Source organism: Nicotiana sylvestris, chromosome 6, assembly GCF_000393655.2.
Source record: "Nicotiana sylvestris chromosome 6, ASM39365v2, whole genome shotgun sequence".
Lineage (NCBI taxonomy): Eukaryota > Viridiplantae > Streptophyta > Magnoliopsida > Solanales > Solanaceae > Nicotiana > Nicotiana sylvestris.
Genome location: NC_091062.1, coordinates 123,873,792 through 123,889,423, shown reverse-complemented (window position 1 = coordinate 123,889,423; position 15,632 = coordinate 123,873,792). Strand labels below are relative to the sequence as shown.

Genomic DNA, 15,632 nt, shown 5'->3' with positions numbered 1-15,632 from the left:
AATAGTTGTATATTCTGTTATATATATGTATAAATATGTATAAAGTAGTATATATTTGTATATAGGTATTAAAATTAGTATATATTTAGTTATGTTTTTGTATACAAGTGTATTTAGAAGTTGAATGATCTTTAATCTTAGGTATCACCTTATGTGTGTGGATGACAATTGTGCTTGGAGTTTCAAATCTTCTGCCGTTTTCAAGGCAAACATATTCAAGGTGAGAAGTTACAATAGTAATCACACATGCGGCTATGGTGAAAGATACTTAACACAACGTCAAGCTACTTCGGGTGTAATTGCTAGTATAGTCAAGGACAAGTATGTTAATCCAAAAAAAGTTTACACCGCAAATGATATAATAGAGGACATACAAAAGCAACACGGGATTGAAGTGAGCTACATAAAAGCATGGACGGTAAAGAGATAGCAATGGAAATGATAAGAGGGAATCTAAGTGATTCATATAAGGAGTTGCCGAAGTATTTTTATATGTTGGAGCATACAAATCCAGGAACGGTTTCAAAGTTGCACAAATTAGAAGATGGATGCTTTCTTTATGCATATGTTTCTCTATATGCATCTATCAAGGGTTGGGAGCATTGCCGACCAATAATGGTTGTTGATGGAAGTTTCCTTAAAGCAGCATATAAGGGTACCATATTGACTGCTTGCATACAGGATGGAGCTGGTGAGTTGCCTGCATCTACCTTGTTTCTGCAGTTTGTTTAATGTTGTAATTTCATGTATAAAAGTGTATAGGATTTCACAGCTGTTGTTTTTATAAAATTTGCAGTTAATATAAAGTTGTATAATTATGTATAACTGTGTATATGATTTGTATAATTGTCTGAATTCTAATATCTATTTTGTATAAACAGGAAAAATCCTTCCACTTGCATATGCAATTGTAGATTCAGAGAATAACAAATCTTGAGAGTGGTTCTTTATCTAGATAAGGGGTACTTTTGGTGTTAGGGAATGGATGTGTATAGTTTCAGATAGAAATAAAAGCATCTTCAATGCCACAAAAGCTGTGTACCCAGAAGTACCATATTGTATTTGCATGTTTCACTTGTGGAAGAATGTAAAGCGCACATTCAAGAAACATCACAAACAATTGAAGGATATCTTCTTTGCTTTGGCCAGAACTTACACGATAGAGATGTTTGACTACCATATGACAGAGATGTGCAAAATGGATCCGAGGGTGTAGCCTTACTTGTTCGAAGTTGGCTACGAAAGGTGGTCTAGGGCATACTCCAAAGTGAAAAGGTCTATGGTAATGACTTCCAATATTGCATAGTCAATTAATGTAGCAAATAAGGATGCTAGAGAGTTACAGTAATGCGATTGCTGGAGTACATGACAAATTTGCTACAACAGTGGAACAACAAAACTAGAAAAAGTGCAATGAAGACATCTACAGAGCTTGGCGAAAAGTACGACAAACTCCTTCGGGAAAATCTGATTGCATCGGAGCAAATGACGGTAAAATGAATCAAATATAATGATGCTTGGCACTGCTGACTTGTATTTTACTGCTTGTATAAGGATGTATAACTCTGTATAATAATGTATAATATTCTTTATTTTTTTTTAAAAAAAAACTTTTGCAGGCGAGGATTGCTATGGAGCAGTTATATACTGTGTTTGAAGGGTTAAGGCAAAACATAGTGTGCCTTGAAGAGGGAACATGCAGTTGCAGAAAATTTCAAATGAACTTCCATGTCCGCATGCTTGGGCGGTTTTGAAGAACTAGCAGCTGAAACCTGGCCAGTATTGCTCTTTTTACTACTAGAAGGATAACCTACTTAGAACTTATGAATTTTCAGTGAATCTGATGCCAGATGAGAGTTTATGGGTAATCCCAATAGAGGTGCTGGAAGATGTGGTTCTACCACCTAAATGGAGAAGGAATGCAGGAAGGACAAGAAAGGAAAGACTCAAACTTGCTTCAGAGAAAGAGTCTAAGAGGGCGTTTTCATGTTCTGTGTGTGGACAAGGTGGTTACTGTGAGCACGTGATTTTTGCACTATATGAATTACTCCCACAAATTCAAAACAAAATAAATTTTCCTATTATTTGCAATTTCATAGATTTTTGTAGCATTTGTTTTTGTTAATTGCTTGCATTTGTCTGTGCACGTTTATTTATTTAATTCATGAAAAATACAAAAATATGTTGCATTTTCATTTAGGATTTAATTTTACACTTTTTAGATTAATTAACAAATTAGTTATTTTATAAAAAATGAAAAAATCACAAAAAATAACCAATTTTGCATTTTTATTGTTTAATTTCGAATTTTGGTAGTTTTCTTTAAATTTGGTTTTTTTATTAGTTATATTAATTATAGTTTAGAATTAATTAGTATTTTTGATAGGCTAATTTGGTTTTAAGATTTAATTTAGGTTTTAATTTTTAATTTTGGAAAAAGAAAAAAAGAATGTTGAATAAATTGAAAAAGAAAAGGAAAAGAGTTGAAGAAGATCAGATTTTTGGTCCTTTTGTTTAATTTTTCTCCAAGCCCAATTGATTTATACACAGATACCCGGTTGGCTCAGCCCAAACCCGCTCCAAAAAAAACCGGTCCAACCCCAATAGTCAAAATGACCCCGTTTCAATAGCATGTGATCAAGACCATTGATTTTCTTTGACCAACGGTCGTGAACTATGGATATTGACAGTATTTAACTGTCCGAACCACTCCCCCCGTTACAATCTCATTCTTTGTCTTCCTCACATACCACCCCTAAAACCCTAGAGCCGCCTCTTTTTCAACCACATCTGCCCGGCAGCGCCGGTCCCAAATGACTCCAAATCAACACCACAGAAACCTTATACCCTCCTCTTCCCTAATCTCCAATTCTTTTCCCTCGAATCCCCATGGAGCTTCTCAAATCGTAAATCAAAGATTCAAGCTCTAAATGCCCAAAGACAAATTCAGACATGCAAGGTTGTTCCTCCAAGTTTTCTTAGTTATTCAAGGTCGGGTTTGTCACAAAATAACGTTGTTCGCTTGTTCTTAACAAAGAACAAGCGATTGACATTATTTGAGGATTAAATCGGAATATCAGTCGCGAGTTCAAGCCTCGGTCGGCGAGTTCCTTCTTTCCTTTTGTTCATTCTTGTGTTCTTTCAGCCTTCTTTCCTCTTCTCTTCTTCTCTTTTTCTTTGAATAATTCAATTAAAATTGACCAAAGTTTCTGGCCGAGATGGAACACTGTCCGTTTGTTCCTTGTTAATTTTCTTTTCCAAGTCTTGTTCTCTGATGTTGTTTGGTCTGTTTAATTTTCCTGTTAATAGCATGACTAAATTTCTGACCTCACCCTATTTGTTCAGCCATTTAGGTTTATTTGATAACCTAGTTTAATTCCGCATTTTAGTTTAGGTTTTAGTTTTGGGAAATCGTTTAGTTGTTTTCTTACCGTTTGCCATAATTTGCTTAATCTGGTTCAATTCATTTTGTTGTTTGGTCTCTCAATCCATTTCAGAATTCACTCCAAGGGACTTGAATTGATTTTTGAGTCCAGACATGGTTTAAGCCAATGGTAATTTACTGAGGGTAATTTTCAGGGTTTTGAAGGGTAGTCTAGGTAACTAGCTTCGGGAATCTGGGTGTAACAGCCTTAGGAAGCTTCCAGGAAAGGGGTTTGGGACTATTTTGATATTCTGAAATTTACATTGGGGGTATGTGAGCTAAAACCAAAATTCAAAAAGGGGCAAAATGCAAAGACTGATATTTTCAAGCTGCCCTAATGCCTTGCCTATAAAGGCATCATGACTTGCTATTCAAGTCAGAAATGGAGAGATAAAAAATCAGAGAAAACAAATGGCTGAAAATTTTCAATAGAAATCACTATTTTATTGATCTTCTTATGTGATTTTGGAGTTTCAATTTTTGAAAGATCATTGATTCTCTTTCTGGGGTTAGACATGGATTGAGTTGTGGTTTTTGGAAGTGTTGGTTCAAGCTCTTCTGTTATTTACTGTTCCATCGAGTTTTTTTTGAGATAATCTCACTGTTTGAGTGCTGAATCTGGGCTAACTCCTGCCGCTTGATTGCTGACTCCTGACCCCTTTTGTTTTCTTTGTTCACTACCAGGTATTTCTTCAAATCTTTGTCAACAAGTATCAAAGAGCATGTACTTTGAGTTGAGGCCTGGCTGAATACAAGCTTTTGTTTTTTTGTTTTTTTGTTTTTTTGGATTTCCCTTCATTTGCTTCTTCCATTTCTTTAAATATTCTGTAGTAAACCTTGTATTGTATATGTTAGCCTAATTGTTGTACTGAAGAAGTGAATCTATGCCCTTTAAGTGTTCCTTATTTCTATGATGGCTTAACAGCCGGATTCACTATGTTTTCTACCTAATTTCTTATTTAGGCAGTAAAGTTCGTATGCTTAAGTTTGATTTGGGACTGTTAGAGATAGTGCAGTAGCTGGTTTGTTCTAGTTACACGACCAGTTTTGTTTCTTTTATTTTGCTGAAAGTCAGTGTGTTAGTTTCATATGGAATTTGCAAAATGACAAAGTGTAATTTGCTATTTGAAGGGAATTGTGATGTGATCTAAGGTTTGTTTGTTATGTGTTGTTGGAAGACAAGGTTTGACTTATAGACCCATGATAAGAGTAGTTTAATTCATCCCTTAGTCTTGTTTAAAGTTTTTTTGGGCAGGAACCAATTAAGTGTCTAATGTCCTGTGAGATTCAATCATATACTCATGTTGATGATAGTTTGATTTGCCTATTAGTTTGTTTTAATCTTCACCCAAGTCAGTTTAATGTTTCAATATTTGTGAAATGAGATCTTAAACTTTATAGTCTGAATCTTGGATTTATTGCTATGAGAAAGGCAACAACATATGTCGTTTGCCTTGGGGAGATTCAATCTCGAGTACCATCATCCAGTAATTGACCTAGGGAGCCTCATGTGGGTTTATGTGGGCCCAACGTTTATTCCCTTAATGATGAGGCCATAGGAGTCTACGATAGACTTGGGCCCAAAGTGTATAAATCATTTGGAAATTCACTTTTGGTCGCTTTATGCTCAAATGATCAAAGATTCGGAAGCAAAAATGTTAATTTAATTTAGTGTTTCGTATAGCTTTAACTTATGGGATGTATAGTTGATTGTGCGCAAAGTTTGGTTCTGCGAATCTGGCTGTAACATTGGCCCAATGGTGCCAAGTCGCCTTCGCTGGGTACAGTCCAGTTTCGAGCTTCATATGGGAGCCTATGTGGGGTCTTTTGCTTATTGACAAAAAATAATTATGTGGACGATGGGTCCATAACATGCTTGGGTTCTTTTAATCAGTTCAGCTTGGTGTCACGTTCTGTTGGCATGGGATTATTCACATTGAGTTTGAAATTTTCATATTATGATTAGAAATCCTTCATGTGGTTTAATTTAGTTAATGTCCTTCAAAAATTGAATTTGAGGTATGCCATGCCAAACAAAACTCTTAAATGTCTGGCCCTCATTTAATTATTTCTTTCAAATTTTTTTAGGATTCGAGGCGCCATTTAGCGAATTTTCCATGGCCCTCGCAAAGTTAAAAACGCGTAGTTGCTTTAGGCGCGTTATTTTAATAATTAACTTCCCTAAACTCGGGTGTGCATTTCATGTGACCCAAATCCAAATCCTAACAATGTTAAATAAAATATGTCGCGGACCGTGGGTGCATTTCATGTGGCGTGATCCAAAGTCATGTTTTGTATAACGTTGGAATCTTCTTAAAAATGAATAAAAACGGTTTTAAAGTTAAAATGCACATAGGTTTGAAATGTATTAAAATCAGATAATAGGCCAATAATAATAGTTGAGCGACCGTTCTAGAACGACGGAACCCGTGAATGCCTAACACCTTCTCCCGGTTAATAGAATTCTTTACCCGGATTTCTGTGTTCGCGGACTGTAAACAGAGTCAATCTTTCCTCGATTCGGGATTTAAACCGGTGACTTGGGACACCCTAAATTATCCCAAGTAGCGACTCTGAATAAATAAATAAATCCCGTTTCGATTGTCACTTAAATTGGAAAAAACTCCCTTATACTCCCTTCTGGGGGTAAGAAAAAAGAGGTGTGATAGCTCTGGCGACTCTGCTGGGGAGCAGAACCCAGAATCTCTAGTTCAGGGTTCAGAATTCGAGCTTAGATGAATTGTTATAGTTGGCTTCATTTATTATCTGATTTTGTTACATGTTTGGGCCTAATGTGCTAAATATTGTTTTACTGCTTTGATATTCTGTGAACTGTATATAAACTGCTACGAAACCCTTCCTCTCTCTGAGTCTTCTAAATCATGGAGAAGGGTGCACTTTGTGTGACTTCTCTTCTGTTAGAGTCATATCCCAAATTTTAGAACGAGGTTCGGACAAGTTGCAAAGCCGGTGAAGCTTCTGTATTCCCGGTACACTACCCCCCTCGGCTCGAGCTGTCCGCTCGGGTAAGCCAGGTTTAGAACAATAAACCCAGGTTTTAAACCTAGTATAACAAGACCTCATGCCGGATCCCTAGTAGGAACGTTTGCTTGCATCACGTGCATTTGACTTTGGAGACTCAACACAGGGGTTGGATCTGTCTAGGACAGATGTACCAGAAATGAAAAGACCATCCTGATGCATCTTGCTTGCTACTTGTGCATTTATTTACTTCGGATTTGCATGCTGATCGGCTTTTGAATAATAGGAGAAAGTTGGGAAATAGCAGTGTGAAGGTTAAGTGAGGTAATTCCTGTTTTGAAAAACCAATGCCCAAAAGGTACTGAAACTCTGCTGAATTTTTGAAAAAAAAATGAAAAAAAGAAAAGGAAGAAAAAGGAGAAAATCTTGTTTTCAAAAATAGTTTTATCTGCCCGAACTACGCCAGTTTGATTCTCACCAAATGTGGGATACGTAGGCAACCCCCATCGGGTCCAACTTCTTTTTTGCAAAAATAGCCCAAAAAGAGCAAAATTTTATTTTTATTGCAAATAAGTAAGGTGATGCCATTCTTGTCAAAAATAGTCGAATGTCCCTCAAAAGGGCGCCGGAAGGCTGTTTTTGCCAGAACAACCGCCTTTGGTCATTTTTCAAGATTTTGGGCCGGTTAGCCAACACAACCTTAAAATCTTCGTCCTCGAAGTGCTGAAAGGCCGTATTGGCAAAGACGGATATTTTTATTTTGGAAAAAATAGTGATCACTCTTTCTTGAGTCGAAATGAGTCATAATTTTTCTCTTAATTAAAATCACCTTAATAAATGTGCAGGATGAGCACAATTCAAAATGAACCTTTCTCAGTCCGTGAAGAGATCCCGTTGGAGCTACATATGTGGTGGCATGATTTGGGGGAAGATAGCAGAAAAATTATGACAAAAGCGTTGGGCGGTCTTGTTGGGCTCTTGAAAGTTAAGCCGAGAAAGGACATAATTGAGGCCTTGATACCATTTTGGGACCCAACACATAATGTATTACACTTTGCCGATTTCGAGCTAACTCCTACATTATAAGAGATAGCAGGCTACGCCAGTTTCGATGGGAATCTTAGAAATCAATACCCGGTGGCACCTTGAACAGTAACCCCTCACACAGTTTTGGACCTATTAAGCATCAGTCGGGACATCCGAGACAGAAATTTGGTCAAAGGATTATGTACCTTCTACTTTCTGTACCGACGTTACGGGAATCCCCGTGGCTTCGAGGCACCAGACACCGGCCTTACTTACTCAGGAAACCAAGACACGTGGGAAGCTCAGAGAGGATTAGCTTTTATAGTGGCGTTCCTGGGTATTTTGATTTGCCCCAAAAAAGACGGGAACATAGAGTTGGGGCTCGTGGGGATAACTGACTTTATGATGAAAAAGGAAAATGGGACCATAGTGCCGCTGATCTTGACAGAAATTTACCGAGCTCTGACCCTTTGCCGAGAAGGAGGAAAGTTCTTTGAAGGGTGCAATATGCTGTTACAACTATGGATGGAGGAACACCTTTGCCACCGCCCGTGATATCTGAATTGTGGTATGACTGGTCTCAAATGTATTGAAAAACATGAAAAGCGGGTAGAGGTTTATGAGTTCCCGGATGGTATAGAAGCATGGCATGCCCACTTGAGATCCTTGACTGCAAACAAGACCGACTTGACGTTCGGGTGGCTCTCGGTCAGTGAAGTAATTTATATGTCGGCTGAGGTGTGTTTTTTGCTGTTGATGGGTCTTCCAAGTATCCAGACTTATGCTCCGCACCAAGTACGTCAGTTAGGCTGATACCAGACCATCCCACATGAAGAGGATTTGAGTCGGCAGGTCATTGAGTTGGAACCAAAAGCCGCTTTTCCAGAAGAAAAAGTGCGTTGGATTTGGCATCAATGCAGGTTCTTGGAGCCTAAGACTCAAGTACGAGATCTATCCAGAGGCGAACTGGAGCCTAGTTACACCGCCTTGTACGGTAAAAGATCTCGAGTTCATCAAGAGCCCGAACGGCCCGCAAAGAGACCCCATGTCCAACAATTCACCGATGGAGCACAGGTGCAATGGGACTGGTTGACCAAAGAAAACAAGTACAGGGCTACCATAAGTAAGTTGGAAAGGCAAGTCAGGAATCTTCAGTTTGAGAATGGTTTGCAAGCCGCCACAGATGAAGGGGAAAAGAAAAAGCTCACTCAGGAAAATGAGGCCCTCAAAGCTCAAATCCGAAAAATGAGAATAGCTGCCAGAAACCCGGAAAGAAGCTGAGCGGATGAAAGGCTTATAAGCAGTCTAAGAAAGAAAGCACTTGAGTGTCAAAATGACCTAGAGAAGTCCGAGGTCAATCTAGAAAAGGTCCGGGCTCAATTGGCCAAAAATGCAGAAGGGCGGGCACAGTTTGTGTAACAAATGAAAAGAAGATATGAAGGGACAATCACCAGCCCGAAGAGAAAAGTAACTACTCTCGAGAATGGGGCAGCCAAGCAGGCCAAAGATTTTAAAATTGATAGGGAACACTGTTATGATTTGATGGCTCAGATGGAGGAAGAAATACAACAGTTGCAAAATCAACACCTTCACTACACTCAGGTGTTAGAAGCCCAGAATTAGCAGGTCGGGCGTCTGCTTCAAGAAAAGGGTAGAATCCGAGAGAGGGTCAGAGCCATTGCCGACTACATTGTTATGATATGCCAAGCGTGTGAGGATATGAATCGCACCACCTTCTTCGCAGCAGTAATGACATTTGTCCGCTAGATAATGAGTGATTTGGAGAGGCTTTAAAGGGATCTCGCATATAGGCCCATGGCGAGACCGAATGATGTCTCGCGGGCCCTAGGAGCATTTGAGGCATTGGTGTATTCATGAATTTTACTTGAGTCTGTATTTTCTTTCAGTTGGAGTCTATTAGTCTGTTTTCGAGTCTGTCTTTCTGCTAGGGTCTGTTAGTCTGTTTTGAGTCCGTCAGAGTCTGTTAATTTCCCTTTTCGAGTCTGTTAGTTTTATAATTTGGTAGGATGAATCGTTGTAATAAAATTGTTTTATTTTATGGAAAAATTTGAAAATCCCAAAATGTTTTATTATTTATTTTTACACTTATCTCCCAGAACTACGCTTGGTCTGCTTCATGCAGGGTCGTGATACGTAGGCAATCTCCATAGGATTCGATCAAAACCAAAAGAAAAAAAAGAGAAAAGAAAAATGAGGAAAAAACAAGAGAGAGAAGAAAAGGAAAAGAGAGAAAACAAGAAACTGTGGGAAGGAAAATAATGGCAAAACAATGAGGGAATAAAGAACAACGAGAAATCGAAAAAGAAAAAAAAGAGAAAGGCAAGATTGAAAAGAGGAAAAGCCGGAATGATGCAAGCAACCGATCAAATGCATAATAGAAATGGTTAACTGCTTAGGTGCATTACATTCCCCAAATGTGCGGTTGCCTATCTGTTAAAGCCCTAATCGCTAATAAGTTTGTTGTTGATGATAACCAGTACAGGCTGGTGGTTAGTTTGGTTGACATTCTGGCAACTCACTCCTACAACACCCGGTCCAAAAACAAGTTGATCATGGCCAACCAAGAACTTGAGGCAAGTATTGTCGACCTGTCAAAAGAAGTAGAAGAATCGGAGGCTAATCTGAAAGAAGAGGTGTATAAGCTGAAATAGTAGATGGCCAAAATGTACCAGGCATGGGCAAAAGGGCACCCACCACCAGCTTACCCCGCCAACCCTGCTTATATCCCGCCATTGGCTCAGCCCCAGGAACCTCCCACTGTGAACTCATCTCTGGCCTTTCCCATCTACCAACAATGCCATGGTACCACTTCCTATACATCACAAGCTCCACCACCCAAACAAGTCCCGTACCCTCCTCCACCAGTTACTCCCATTTTTGTGACGCCCCCATCTGCTGCACTACACTGATCCTCCAGTGAGCCTCTATTCCATACTCACTACAACCAATATTACCCCCCGGAGCCCACTTTCAAAGCTCCAGAACCCTATTCTTACGCTCCTCATTTTGACCTCCCTGTGGAAACTGAGAAGCCACCTAAAAATCCCGAGCAGGAGGAGATGTTTAGGAAAGTTAAGAGCTTGGAACAGTCATTCAGGAATATGCAGGGGTTGGGTGGTCAGGTAAGTAAGGCTTACAAAGATCTATATTTGTTCCCGGACGTTCAATTGCCGGCAGGGTTTAAGATGCCCAAGTTTGATTTGTATGATGGGCACGGTGATCCAGTGGAGCATTTGAGAGGTTTCTGTAGCAAAATGAGGGGAGATGGCGGAAGAGACGAGTTACTAATGGCATATTTCAGTCAAAGTCTGAGTGGTTTAGCGCTGGAGTGGTACACCCGGCAAGATCACGACAGATGGTACACATGGGATTATCTAGCCCAAGCATTCGCTTGCCATTTTTAGTATAACCTCGAAATTGTTCTGGATCGTCTGTCTTTGACGAAGATTGAGATAAAGCCTAGAGAAAGTTTTAGAGAGTACAGTTTCCGTTGGAGAGAGCAAGCAGCGAGGGTTGACCCTCCGATGAAAGAAAGTAAAATGGTGGATTATTTCCTACAAGCCTTAGAGCCCACTTATTTCGGCCATCTGGTATCGGCTATAGGCAAGTCCTTCAATGAAGTGGTGAAAATGAGGGGCATGGTAGAGGAAGGGCTCAAGTCAAACAAAATCATAAGTTACGCAGCTATTAAGGCAACCACCCAGGCCATCCAAAACGGTACCAGGGAAGTAATTGGAAAGAAGAAGAAAGAGGATGTCACAACGATTGATTCAGGAGCTTGGTTCGGACCCAGGGGCCCATCACATTACTATAACCAGCCTCGACCCCACCACCAAACCTACCCCCACACGCCATATAACCCACGACAACATTACTACTTATCACCAGATCCCCATTTTTCTATCCACCACGCCTAAACATACACTCAACCTCCTGCCCACGCACAATGGCGTGCGCCAACCCCATAGAATACCTACCCAGCTCCACAAAATGCTTATCCACCTCCACGAGCCTACCGAAACTCTCCTGGAATAGGTTTCTGGCCCAATCAAGCATTTAAGAACGAGAGGTTGTAGAGGAAGAAAACCTTCACTCCATTGGGAGAGTCCTACACTAGTTTATTCCACAGGCTGAGACAACTGGGTATGCTGAGTCCGATCGAGCCAAAACTGCCAAATCATCCCCCGAGGAATCTGGATCATTCTGTAAGTTACGAATATTGTTTTGGTGCTCCGGGGAATGACACAGAGAAATGCTAGTAGTTGAAAATAGCTATTCAAGAGCTCATTGATACCAATCGGATTGAAGTCCAAGCTCCGGAGGCGCCCAATATCAACCAGAACCCATTGCCGGCCCATCATGAGACAAATATGACCGAGATAGTGCATAAGGGAGGGAAGCCTAAGAAGCCTTCAAAGATCGTCATGATGATTCGGTCCAGTGAAGTCAGGCCGGTTTAAAAGTCAATAAGTGAGAAATCAGTGATCAGGTTGAACGGAGCAAACAATGAACCATCTGCGGTAGTCAAAAAGGGGTCCTTAAGTGATGTTGCAGTGAAACAAGAAAAAATAAAAGTGATGGTGCCAGGGGTGGCGAACAAACCTGTCGTAATTGTGGAGGGTGCCCGCACAGATCCCATCATTATCAAGCCGGTCACCCAGTTACCGATAGTCGATAACAAGGCTGTCCCTTGGAATTATGAATGAGTGATAGTGACTTACAAGGGGAAAGAGGTTAGAGAAGAAGTCTGTGAGACCCATGGTTTGACTCGATCGGGGAGGTGCTTTGCCCCCAAAGAGTTGAGAAAAGCTAAAACCTCCAAAGATAACCCAGTGCTGGTGAAGAAAGCTGTGACCGAAGAAGAGGCAGAAGAGTTCTTGAGAAAGATGAAAGTGCAAGACTACTCCATTATGGAGCAGTTGAGGAAGATTCCTACTTAGATTTCACTGTTGTCATTATTAATCCATTCAGACGACCACCGTCGGGCCTTGATGAAAATCCTGAATGAGGCCCACGTTCCTGACAAAATCTTAGTAAACCATTTGGAAAAGATAGCTAACAAGATATTTGAGGTAAACAGGGTCACTTTTTTTGATGATGAGTTGCCCGTGGAGGGTACTGAGCACAATAGAGCCCTCTACCTTACAGTGAAATGTGAAAATTTCGTGGTTACCCAGGTATTGGTCTATAATGGTTACAACGCAAACATTTGCCCTCTCTCCACTCTAAACAAGTTGAAAGTGGAGGATGAGATGATTCACAAGAACAATATCTACGGTCGGGGATTTGATGGCGGAGGTAAAGTTTCAGTCGGTGGCATAGTACTTGAGCTGACAATAGGCCCAGTTGAATTCACTATGGAGTTCCAGGTGTTGGATGTAGCTATTTCCTACAATCTGTTGCTGGGTCGACCTTGGATTCATGCGGCCAAAGCAGTCCCATCCACCCTGCACCAGATGGTTAAATTTGAATGGGATAGACAGGAAATCGTTGTGCACGGCGAGGACAATCTGTGTGCCCATAGTGATGCCATTATACCATTCATTGTGGTTGAGGATGATAAGGCACCCTGGGTCTATCAGGTCTTCGAAACAATGTCAGCTGAGAAAATTCCAGAAGGGAAGTGCGTTCCAATTCCGAAGGTAACTGTCGTGTCAGTCATGGTGGCTTTTGAGATGTTGAAAAATAATTTTGTACCTGGTAAGGGTTTGGGTGCATCTCTATAGGGCATCGTATAGCCGGTGTCTCTTCCTAAAAACTTGGATACATTTGGTCTGGGATTTAAAACCACGGCCGCAGACGTGAGAAGGGCCAAGAAAATGAAGTAGAGGATATGGGCCCTTCCAAAACCTGTCCCACGTCTTTCCAGATCATTTGTCAGGCCTGGTACCAGAAAGCGCCCAGCGACAACGGTTCCCAGTTCAGTGGTTGATGTTGATGGAGATTTGATTAAAAGGTTCGAGAGGTTATTCATCGATGTGAACATGGTGGAAGCTGGAGAATGTTCGAGTGAAGCGGATGTGCAGTTTGTTGGACCAAGGGTAATGCTTAACAATTGGGAAGCTACTCATCTCCCTACCCGGAAGGAGTTTTGGTAGTTTGCTTTGATTTTCTTTCAGTTTGTCTGGAATATTCCAAGGTTGTAATTCAGATTCTATGTTCCGTCCGTTTGGATGTATAAACCTTGTTATCTTTAATTTCAATGAAATGCAATTTCCTTTTTTCTTCATTCCTGATAGTTTTATTTTAGTTTTTATTTTCTTTATTGTACAGTTCTTTTTATGCTGGTTTCAATGACATGACATGCATGAGGAATCTTTGGCCTAGTCTCAAAAGCCAATCTAATTCTGAAATAATAATATAAGAAATAGAGTGTGATGATGAATTGGAATATGATGATGACGAGGCCTTTGAGGAGATTAGTAAAGAATTAAGCCATTTTGAAGAAAAACCCAAGCCTAACCTGAATGATACAAAAACAATCAATTTAGGGGATCAAGATAATTTCAGAGAAACTAAAGTGTCCATCTTGAACCACAAATCAGGGAGGAGATAATTAAAGCATTGTTTGAATACAAAGATATTTTCGCATGGTCATACGATGACATGCCGGGTCTAAGCACTGATTTGGTGGTTCACAAATTGCCCACTGACCCGGCATTCCCTCCTGTCAAGCAGAAGCTAAGGAAATTTAAAACTGATATGAGTGTGAAGATCAAAGAAGAGGTCACCAAGCGGTTTGATGCAAAAGTTATTCGAGTCACGCGGTATCCCGCTTGGTTATCCAATGTTGTGCCTGTGCCAAAGAAGGATGGTAAGACCAGGGTGTGTGTTGATTACTGTGATCTCAAAAAGGTAAGTCCAAAGGACAACTTCCCACTGCCGAACATCCACATATTGATTGATAATTGTGCCAAGCATGAGATTGTTTCTTTTGTGGATTGCTATGCTGGCTACCATCAGATCTTAATGGACGAGGATGATGCAGAAAAAACGGTGTTCATTACACCATGGGGAACATACTACTATCGGGTCATGCCTTTCGGTTTGAAAAATGTTGGGGCAACTTACATGAGGGCAATGACGACCATATTCTACGACATGATACATAGGGAGATCGAGGTTTATGTGGACGATGTGATCATAAAGTCCAGGAAGTAGTTTGACCATGTCAGAGATCTGAGAAAGTTCTTCCAAAGGCTCCGCAGGTACAATCTTAAGCTCAATCCTGCCAAGTGCACATTCGGTGTTCCGTCTGGAAAATTGTTGGGATTCTAGTCAACCGTCGAGGTATTGAATTGGACCCATCAAAGATCAAAGTTATCCAAGAATTTCCACCCCCGAGGAACAAGACTGAGGTGATGAGTCTGTTGGGAGGTTGAACTACATTAGTAGGTTTATTGCTCAGCTTACGACAACTTGTGAGCCTATCTTCAAGCTGTTAAAGAAGGATGTTGCGGTCAAGTGGACAGATGAGTGTCAAGAAGCATTTGATAAGATAAAGGGGCACTTGTCAAACCCACCTATGTTGGTCCCACCAGAACCGTGGAGACCTTTGATTCTATATTTGACGGTCTTGGACAATTCATTTGGCTGTGTATTGGGTCAGCATGACATCACCGCTAGAAAGAGCAGGCCATATATTATCTCAGCAAAAAGTTCACATCTTATGAGGTTAAGTACACTCACCTTGAGAGGACATGTTGTGCCCTAACTTGGGTAGCACAGAAGTTGAAACATTATTTGTCATCTTATACTACTTACCTCATCTCTCATTTGGATCCGTTGAAGTATATATTTCAGAAGCCTATGCCCACAGGGAGGCTCGCCAAGTGGCAGATCTTGCTTACAGAATTTGACATCGTTTATATGACTTGGACCGCGATGAAAGCCCAGGCATTGGCCGACCATTTGGCCGAGAATCCGGTGGATGAAGAATATGAACCTTTGAAGACTTACTTCCCGTATGAAGAGGTAATGCACATTGATGAGGTGGAACAGGTTGAAAAGCCAGGATGGAAACTTTTCTTTGATGGGGCTACTAACAGAAAGGCGTTGGGATAGGAGCGGTACTTATTTCTAAAACAGTGCATCACTACCTTGTTACGGCTCAATTTCGTTTCTACTGTACCAACAACATGGCTAAGTACGAGGCGTGCATTTTGGGTTTGAGGTTAGC

General features: G+C 40.6%; 1 protein-coding gene across 1 annotated transcript; it reads left to right on the top strand.

Annotated features, from left to right (window-relative positions):
- The first annotated feature begins 411 nt into the window (after positions 1 to 411).
- On the top strand, positions 412 to 937 carry LOC138871224 (uncharacterized). Its single transcript, XM_070149093.1, has 2 exons — positions 412 to 691; positions 882 to 937. Exons 1-2 carry the CDS (start codon positions 412 to 414, stop codon positions 935 to 937), a joined length of 336 nt encoding a protein of 111 aa, XP_070005194.1.
- Positions 938 to 15,632: the final 14,695 nt, after the last annotated feature.

Excerpts from the sequence above, each read along its gene's own strand:
- LOC138871224 (XM_070149093.1), top strand. The coding sequence starts at position 412 with ATGGACGGTAAAGAGATAGCAATGGAAATGATAAGAGGGAATCTAAGT. Across the intron at positions 692-881 it reads TTGCATACAGGATGGAGCTG|GAAAAATCCTTCCACTTGCA; the intron begins GTGAGTTGCCTG and ends TTGTATAAACAG.